General features: G+C 45.7%; 1 protein-coding gene across 5 annotated transcripts in view; it reads right to left on the reverse strand.

The window, feature by feature from the left end:
- Positions 1–3004: 3004 nt before the first annotated feature.
- Positions 3005–10260, reverse strand: part of NEXMIF (neurite extension and migration factor) — a 164562-nt gene continuing 157306 nt past the window's right edge. For 4 of the 5 annotated variants that reach the window (XM_038164769.1, XM_038164767.1, XM_038164768.1 and 1 more), the window contains exon 5: positions 3005–10057. In XM_038164769.1, coding sequence (XP_038020697.1) covers positions 9853–10057 — 205 coding nt within the window. In that variant the 3' untranslated portion in view covers positions 3005–9852. The remainder of the gene's footprint in view (positions 10058–10260) is intronic. The other variant, XR_005259900.1, reaches the window with a different exon arrangement.

The raw sequence follows: 10260 nt of genomic DNA on the forward strand, positions 1-10260 counted from the left end.
GTGGATGCTGCTTTCAGCTGAAAGAATCGTGTTAACTGCCTCTTGCCTTTTTCCTATTTATATTTTAACTGCATTGTGTGAGAATAATGTAACACCTTCATTCAGACAGAATTAGTCACTGACTTTATGTCGAAATCTTCAGCTTGTAGTAATCTCACCCACATTCAGCCAAGCAGGTAAGCACATACTGAAGTCTACAATTAAAATCCTTAATTAAATCCTTAAATTAAGCACATACTTAAATGCTTTGCTAAAGAGGGATATAATCTCCAACATGCTCAAGATAAAGTGTACGTTTAAGTGCTTTATTGAACCAGTGCTTTTGCTGCAACACAAAGTACATTTGCCAAGCAAAAGCTACTCCTATAGGTGTAATTCCATAAAAACTGGGGGATGGGGGACCCTGTGGGCATTTATCAACATAAACCACACGGCACCTCTCCTGACAGATCACACCTGGAATGCTGGGAGGTGTAAGAAACCTGTGGGATTGTTGCAAATCATTTAAATGTAGAAATTTTGTAAAGTATAGTATGTAGGAATTAGTAGCCGTTTGAAGTGTGGTGTAACCTTCGGAGTGTGTAACCATAGTATTCAAGCAACCGTAACGAATGTTTAATCAGGGAGGGAAGCAAGAATGTTGATCTGTATACAATGTACTGGAAATCATGATAGGTACCTGATTTATAGTCTTGTTTGTAGCTTAAGGAGTATATCGTGAGTTTCACAAGAAGCCAGTTGCTAAGAAAGGGAATTGTTGGGGGGGGGTCCGTTACTTGGAGAAATCTGTAACAAACTGTAGTATATAAGGAGATCGATGTATCAGTAGCGTTGGAGCTCTGATTTGGGACTGGGGTCCCCAGACTCCCGGGCCCTCAATAAAGCACCACACAAAGCTTACGGGTTTTGTGTCTCTGTTCGGGCAACAGGATGGGATGTTGCCAGTGGATCAGCTGTGCAGGAGCTGGACTGTGCTGGACAAAGGACAGGCCCAGCTTGGATGGCTGCTGGGGTCCACATGGCTGAGATTTTGGGCAGTCTGGGCTCTGTGTTGACTTCAAGGAAGTCAAATATATTTCTAAGTTTTAAATATATTTAAGAGAAGCACTTATGAATACCCCAGACAAAGAAGTTTCCATTTTTTCTCCTGTTGACTTCCTTGCATGAAGAGACACAAATTCATCCTGAATTTAAGTCATTACCTGGTACCCTCTAGAGGCCTCCAGCCTGCCAGTGTGTCCCAAACTATCCTGTGGAATTGTCTGCAAAATTGTGCTGCTACTTTGGGACGTGGTGAAGGCCACTAACCGACCCCAGAGACACTGAGGAAAGGCTGGTGCCACCCAGGGCAGGTTTGTCCCCAGGACAGGTTTGTCCCCATGCAAACTCTTCCCTGGAGGCAGCAGCTCCCACTGGCAGGACAGAGAAGCTGGTGATATTAAACTACATCCCAATTAAAATCTCACTCTGCCTTCACTCACAAGGAGAGGCTGCTGGGCCATGCACAGACATGGATGACGGCTCATCCAGAAGTTACAAGTGTTTTAATTATATGTACTTTTATATAATATAAATACAGTGGATAAACACAACCCCATTTATCAGGTTCTTTCTGTGGCATTGCTCTGGTGGATGAAGGCTCTGCTTGTTTTATTAAATGGGTTTTGGTACCACTCACGCCGAGTGTGGACTGGCCAGTGTGGGGTTGTGTCAGCACTTGAGAAAGCACAGGATTGAACAGGGTCCCCAAAATGAGTTTTTGAGCAACATAACCCTGATTATAGAGAAAATATACAATAATAGCTCAGAGAAACAGCAGCCTTCCAGTTTGTTCCAAGCCCTATCCAACCTGGCCTTGAACACTTCCAGGGATGGGGCAGCCACAGCTTCTCTGGGCAAATGTGTGCCAGGGCCTCGCCACCCTCAGTGTAAAACATTTCTTCCCTACATTTAGTCTGAATCTACCTTCTTTCAGTTAAAATCATTTCCCCAACCCCTGTGGCAACAGGACCTGCTGAAAAGTCTCTCCCCCAGACTTGTACTAAGGAGCTGGAACTGTTTCCAGCCCATGGATCACAGGCTTGATCCCACATGGGACACACCTGATGGTTTTGGTGGCCGTGGGCCTGGCCCAGCCCTCTGTGTGTTTTATTTACTGTAGAGCTTCTAGTGCCACATGAAGCTCAGCCCTTCTCAAAGCTGAGCTGCTGATGGGCTTCCCTGGACCATGGCCCCACTCCAGCCCTGCCCTGCCCTGCCCTGCCCTGGGCTCCCAGCACCAGGATCCACACAGCCACTGGAGCACTGAAATCCTTCCTGGGCCCCATTTTACTCGTCTGAAACCCCTCTGTGAACACAGGCAGCTTGTAGAGCTAGCATTTCTGCTTTTGGGGATTATTTCCCAGCCCCCTGCCAAGGGATCCAGTCACAGAACACAGAGTTCATGTGTGAGCACTTTCTGCTGCCAGGGCTGGGAATGACCCAGCCTGAATTAATGCTCCCTTCCTTCATTGCTCCTATCAAGTGCTAATAAAAGGAACTGTCGATTTAAGACAACGAAGTTTTATTCCTCTTCCACAAGAAATTGAAGACCGTGGCATCTCAGTGCACACAGCGCCCCTTCCCAGGCGAAGGCCAGTCTGGGAGTGTGCTGGGACAGTACCGGGACAGGGACCTGCCCTGGGACAGAGGGCTGGGAAGAGGCTCCGCTCCCTCCGGGCAAGCCCGGCCCCACCTCTGCACCCACGGAAGGCAAAGCCTGAACTCTCTCCTGCCTTGCCTTGCTGAAGTTTCCACTTCTCAGTTAGAGCAGCCCCACTTCACAGCAAAAGTGATCCAAGCCTTCTTCCTCACTGTTCCCCACCCACAGCCGCACCTCCCTCCCTGATGTGCTTCCCACTAACCAGCACCAGCCCAGCTAGGCGGGGGCCTGGAGTGCCCTGGGAGGGGGCAGCCAGACAGATTTGGTTAAAGAAACGATTCCTAATATTCAATAAATGGCAGTTTTAATTTCTTCTTCATACATGATCTTAAAATGAGATTTTAAATTTTTTTATTTATTCCATAAACAATATAACAAAACTCAGCAAGTTAACAATATGACGTTTTCACCATACAGAGTCAGTCACAAATATTTAAAACCTTTGCAACAAGAACAACAAAACCCAAAATATTACAAGAATAATTTACAAGAGGATCTATAAAACAGCAAAGCGCTCACAAATTTTCCAGTTTCCTTTACACAATATCACTACACTCTTTCACAACATTTCTTTTTATTACAAAATTCCCAACAAAAGTTTAATTTTTTTCTTTGTATTTTGGTTTTTAAAACCAGAAACTCTTAAGTATACATCCTTTTATTAACACCCGAAGGTGCAAAAAAAGGGAAACCTCACACATACAAACACTTCACAGCACTTTTCTAAGAAAAATATACACTTACAAAATATTTTACAAATTGGCACACTTAAAAATATACAAGATTTTGTAGGCGTCTTAGAGTGATCCTTAAGAATTATACTTCAATTGACTCTACAGAATATTTATAAAGCTTATTCTAAAAGAAAAAAGGCAAATCATTTCCAAACATGTTAAAATTGCAGTGTAAAATGTGGAACAGAAATGGATATGTTACATTCATAAAAAGGGCCATTTAATAGTTCTTAAATGCTCAAGGGGGGGAATAAAAGTTTTCTTTAGCACCATAAAACAGGAGCAACTTCCTAACGAGGTGCCTCTAGTTCTATGGAAGGGAACTCAAGGAGCAGTACATTCACATCTCTGGAGGCAGCAGTCGAAGCGCCCGGCCGGCGCCGGGGCAGCGGAACAGAGCAGCTCCTTGGATTTCTACCCTGCTTCCCACCGGGAGTAAGAGACAAAAGGAGTTTCACTGGTACCTTGGTTTTGTGTGTGTGTGTGGTTTAGTCTAGGTTTAAGTCTTCCCTTTGTGCTTTAGAAATGGGCGTCTATCTGTCTGTCTGTCTGTCTAGCTAGCGAAGGGTAGTGAAAAGACCAATTTTATTTCTTGTTTCCTTTTGCACCAAGTGTTTAAAGGCTCAGTAAACGTGTCTGGCAACCCAAGCATCCTGCAAGATGGAGGGAATCCTCCTGCTTCAGATCCCAATTCCCTTAGATGGCTGTTACTCCACTGTCATTAGTGTCACTTGTTTACCTGAGAAACAGATTTGAAAAGCCTTGCTTCTACCACAGACATTGTACTTGGTTTATTTTATATTTTTCTTTTTTTCTTTTTTTTTCTTTTTTTTTTTTTTTTGCATTATTTCACATGCTGAAGAGATAAAGAGGCACATTCTCCAATAGATGTCAGCAGTTTGAACCATGCAACCTCCACTGGACACCCTGGGAGCTGCACAGGCAAAGTCCAACACACTGAATTGACCAAGCAAAGACCGAGGGCCTGATCCTGCACCAACCCAAGTCCACGCTCCTGATCCTCTTCCCACTTACACTGACTTCAGGGGAGTTTCTCTTGGGACTTGACATCACTGGCTGGAAAAGCACTTGGGACATGAGAGCCCCTGGGAGTGAGCTCCCACCTAAGTGCTTTGCTAGATGGGGAGCTTAGAGAAAGAACATGGTCCAGCAGCTAAAGGATGACAATGCTTAAAACATCTTTATTTTGGTTCCTGGCTTGTTTGGCCCATAATGCCAAAAAAATTAACAGCAATCCTGATTGTTAAACGAGCAAGTGGTGCAGCAATGTTTTCTCCAAGCAATCACCAGCCAGCCTTGGCTTCTCCTCTCCAAGCTGACCCAGCCTCAGCAGGACAGCACAGCATGGCAAGGACAGTCCTGTGGCTGCTCCTGCCCTCCTGTTGCTCCTCTTCCTTCTCCTCCTAAAATGCCTGGCTACCTCTGGTCCACAAGTCATTATTTTCAAGATGTTTTTTTAAAAACATCCATCCTCCTATGCTAAAAGAAAAAAAGAAAAGCAAGATGAAAACCTGGTAAGATGTATTTTGTAATAAAAACCCAAATGGTTTTTATTGGATCCCCATCACTGATATTTTTCTATTTACAAAACCTCTAAATGCAATCGATGGCCATGGGCTGGGTTAGCTCCTGCTGCAGGATTCCTTTCTGCAGGACATCTCTCCTATTCCTGTGCCACGGGAGACCTGTGCTCCTGTGGCAGAGTGGTTAGTATCACCTTGCCCTGTGGAATTCTCCTCTCAGATGGATTTTAGGACTTTTGGAAGTGCCCAGTTCCTGCTTTCTAATGCCAGTGCCAATTCTAAGTCACCCAGACCGTGGTGACACCATGGCTCGGCAGCACTGCTGGCACTGTCCTCCCATCCTGCACTGGAGTCAGAGTGAAAAGAGATGAAGCAGAAAAGACATTTTAAGGGATGCTGCAGAATAAACATCTTCTGTGTGGCTTGGCTTCATCGCTCCCAAGAGCCAAGCAAGCTCCCGGAGCCCAACGAGGAGATGCAGGAGGAGGATGGAAGTTGCACTGGGACTGGGCAAGAGGATGGGCTGAGGTGGGAGCCAGCACAAGAAGGGGCAGGGAGCCCCAGGGGTGGGGGTGGCAGGCAGGGATGGGTGGGACCCACATCCCTGTCCTCCCACAGCTGTGAGAAGTGCCATGAAAAACAAAAATGCAATTGGAGAACAAGAGTTTGTACGGTGAGAGATGAGGCAAAGGTGGGAGGTGAAAACCTTGAGGTAGTGATAGGCAGGTGGAGATGAATCTTAGGAAAGTGAAGTGCCAGCTCTTCAAGGAGAGAGCTGGCAGATCTTTCAGGATGCTTTTCATAGAAAGCAAGAGCTCTCGATCCCCAGGTGCAAGAAATCAGGCAAGGAAGGCAAGAGATTGGCCTGGCTGAGTTGGGACCTGCTGGTCAGGCTGAAGGGCAAGAGGAGATGCACAGGCAGCAGGAGCAGGGACCGATATCCTGGGAAGAGTACTGGGATACTGTCACGTTGTTCAGGGACAGGGTGAGGAAGGCAAGGTGCAGGTGGAGCTGAATGTGGCAAGAGACATGAAGAATAACAAGGGCTTCTACAGGTGTGTCAGCATGAAAAGGAAGGGTCAAAGCAGGAGTGACACAATTGGCAGACTAACAGTGGATGAGAAGGTTGAGGAAACCTCTCTTTCCATCTCCTGTGAGTGGTGGAACCACAGGACAGGGATTGGAGGAGCAAAGTCCCTTCCATTGTAAGAAAAAATCAAGTTTGTGAGCACTTGAGGAACCTGAATATACCTAAGACTATGGAACCTGATGAGATGCATCCCAGAGCCCTGAGGGAGGTGACTGATGAAGTTACCAAGTCACTCTCCAGAGTCTCTGAAAAGTCCTGGCAGTCAGATGAAGTCTTGGATGACTGGTAAAACTAAACCATTGAACCAGTGCCCTGTCAGCCTCCCCTCTGTGCCTGGGAACACCATGGACCAGGCCCTCCTAGAAACTCTGCTGGGGCTCACGGAGGAAAGGGAGGTGACTCAGGACAGTCAGCACAGCTTCACCAAGGGCAAGTCCTGCATGGCCAGCCCACTGGCCTTCTAGGATGGAGTGACTGCATCCATGGACAAGATAAGGGCTCCAGGTGTCATTTGTCTGGACTTCTGTAAAGCCTTTCACACAGTCCCCCACAACACCTTTCTAAACTGGTGGGTGTTGAAGAGAGATGGATTTGAAGGATGGAGTGTTCAGCAGATGGGGAACTGGTTGGACAGTCACATCCAGAGGGCAGTGGTCAACAGCTCACTGTCCAGGAGGACATCAGTGGTGAGTGCTGTCCCTCAGGGGTCTGTCCTGGGACCAGCAATGTGGAGTATCTTCACCGGTGATGTAGACACTGGGATTGAGTCCCCTCAGCAGGTGTGCAGATGACACCAAACTGAGTGGTGAGGTTAACATGCCTGAGGGACAGAGTGACATCTGCAGGGGCAAGGACAAGCTTGAGAAGGGGGCCCAGGGGATCCTCATAAGGTTCAAGGCCCAATGCGATGTGCTGCACCTGGGATGGGGCAGTCCCTGGGATCCAAAGGCTGGGAATGAAGGGATTTAGAGCAGCCCTGCTGACAAGGACTTAAGAAATTTTTTATGAGGGTGGTGAAACGCTGGCTCAGGTTGCTCAGAGAGGTGGTGGCTGTCTCCTCCCTGGAAACATTCAACGTCAGGTCAGACAGGGCTCTGAGCAACCTGGTCTAGTAGATGATGTCCCTCCTTTTTGCAGGGGAGTTGGACTAGATGGCCTTCAAAGGTCCCTTCCCACCCAAATACTCTATAAAGATCAAAAGGAAGGAGGGAAAATGGTCAGCTCAAGGCAATTTCTAAATTTTGGGGTCAAGCAGCAGAGCGATGACCTTTTCAGACACAGGGAAGGGTCAGTGCCACACCATGAGGGATCCAGGCTCTTTAACATCTTCCCAGCAGTCTTTTGGAGGACACGGGATGACCACCAAAGCTGTCAGCAGCTGGAATGGTAGAAGGACTGAAGGAGAGCAACAAGGCAGCTGGAATTTGTGATTAACACCATTCTGAAACACCCAGCTAGGTATTCATGGATAAAACAGTCGATATGTTTCATGCCTGATCTTCATGCCCTATTGCACATTCCTCACATGCAGTCAGTATTGCTATCCCGTCCAGCACAAGGGGTTTTATTCTGAGTTCCATATTCATAACATTAAGCATAAGGAGCACAGTGCAGGCCAGGTGAAATGTGCTTTCAACTGATGGTTCTGGGTCAGAAAGAAGGTCTGTGCCTCATCCCAGCCCTGGGCCTGACCTGTCTCTGTAAGAGCAGCAGCCAGAACATCCAAAAGAAGGGAGCTGCCAGACCCACTCCTGCAGCACGTGGGGGGAATGCTGAAAAACTGGAATATACCAACACCACAGCAGTGGTTGGAGCTTGTAGTATCTGATGAGCCTGTGAATAGAAAAGAGAGCTGCTGGGGAAGCAGGGAGAGTGTGGTGGCTTCAGGCCAGCCCAAGAGCCCAGGGTTGGAGGTCTACCATAGCTCTTGTCTCCAGAGTAAATCCTGAGCATATTGTGGATGTCCCTCCTGGAGCCAGAGCTGGAGTGGGATGCTGCCTGCCATGGGGCACCAGGGACCACTCTCATCCACACCAACCCACTCCAGGCAGCGCTAGCATTTATTCCATGAAAAAATGAACTTACAGGAGTTTTTTTAATTACTTTTTTTTTTTTTCAGAGTTCATCCTTTCATCTGTTAAATACAACAATGCAGCTACCGAGCTGTTCTCTCTGGGATCACAGAGCCGAGCTAAACTGCACCCCAAGCTGGGTAAGAGCTGAAAACACCATTCTAAACTAACACTCTGCATCTCCACTTCGATTTTAAGTGATCGCTCTGCTTTTCTGCTAAATGAACTTAAACCAATTCTGCTGCTTTGCCTGGCGCGTGGGTGGATTGGGAGGAAACCTGAGCCCAGTCCTGCCCTCTGTGTGACACCACGACTACGCCTGTGGCCGTATCAGCAATGTAATCTGTCCACTGCTAGAAAGGCTCCTCTTCCTCACTGCCTGCTATTGCATAAGGTGTCCAAGCCTCACATCCCTCTGCTCCCAGGGCTCTTGCATATCAAGGTTTTTCATGAGAAGTCAGCAGCAAAACACACAGGCTCTCAGTTGCACAAGGAAAATAGATCTTTGTTGGGTTCCTTATTCTCGTGGAGGGTGAGGGTGTGGTGAGGAGGGTTACAAGTAAGGCCTTTTGAGAGTACATTTAGCATTCAATACTTAACGCTGTCTTAATAAAGTCCAGTCATGATCCGGCCCTGATTGGTGAGATCACAAATAGCTCCATTGGTTGTATTTGTTTCATGAACTGAATCAAAGAAAAAGTTCAGAGTTGTATCTTAAATTAATGACTCTGCTTTCGAAAGTTCAAACTATATTGGCATCGCAAAGTTAGACATGGAGGAAACACCAAAGCTATGATGGGAGAGCACTTCTGACAGGCTCTGCATCGAAAATGTTTAAGAAACTATTCAAAGGAAAAGTGAATAGCACTTAATGTTTGAAATGTATTAGTTCTGGTTTTATACCTATTTCAGAATCTATCCCAGGTTCTTATAAAATATATAAAACTGAGATACAAAGAATTAGCTATGTAACTTTGCATTTCAAATGATCTTCAGCTACAGGTTTTGCTTTAAGAAAACAGACACTTGAAAAGCAGCTGTTCTGTAGTCTCTAGATGCAGACACTTGAGTTCCTGGCAAACTTACCGTCAGTGGTTTTCTGAACTCCTCCACCATTGCAACTCTCTCCTATAATGAAACTCAACATTTCACCATTAAAGTTTTTCTGCTCGTGGTTTCAAAGAGAGGACGTTACCATTTCCCAGCATTGGTTTCAAAGTTCCTTTTTTTCTTTTTTTTTCCCCCCCTTTTTGTTTCCTTTTTTTTTCTTTTTTTTTTTTTTTTTTTGTTTTCTTCCCTTTATGAGCTTTAAACCACAGGGTGAATCCATGAAATGAGGTAAGTAAATTTGGCACACTTCTAGTCATGTCCATAAAACTTTTGGTAAGTTGTATCAGTGAACAAAATCGTTTCTCATCGTGAGTTACAGGTGCTTTCGAAGGGGGGTGGTTAGTACTTAACAACTGGAATGTTTCTAGTAAAACCAAAAGGCATAGCTGCAGAAAACACTCACAACCCAATGTTGATAGAGAAGTAAAAATATATACAATACAGTCACTTGTTCATAGTTTGGCACAATTTTTTGTTGTTGTGGGTAATAGTGCATAAACTACTGTACAACAGTATGACTTTTAAAACAGTCTTTCACAGAGAATACCAGATTAGGTTTGCTTTCAAATAATAAAATTCCCACAATTTCAAACTCTTCATTTCAGCACTTACATTTCAACAGACCACAAGGCAGATTTTGAAAAGGAACCAATGGGGGAAAAAAAAGAAAAAACAACCGGGAAAAAAAAAAATGATAAGAAAAGAACCAAACATCAACTGTCTTTCTAGAAAAGGGAGTCTCTTCTTCAAATACAGGAAAACCCAAAAATGCTGTTTCTGCTTTAAGAAGAATGGAGTCTGATTCCCTGCAGGAAAAAAATCAAACATTTGATGCCATCTTAGTTAGCTCGTCCGGAGTCACCACGACGGAGCGAACGCGCTAAAGGCGGGCGGGTAGAGAAGATGCAGCTTTAGATGATGCAGGTTAGGAGACACAACAGCAGAGGGGGCCAGAAAGCACTCAAAAATTGCCACGTGAAGCTCAATTAGGAACGAGTTCTCATTTGCA

Source organism: Motacilla alba, chromosome 4A, assembly GCF_015832195.1.
Source record: "Motacilla alba alba isolate MOTALB_02 chromosome 4A, Motacilla_alba_V1.0_pri, whole genome shotgun sequence".
Classification (NCBI taxonomy): domain Eukaryota; kingdom Metazoa; phylum Chordata; class Aves; order Passeriformes; family Motacillidae; genus Motacilla; species Motacilla alba.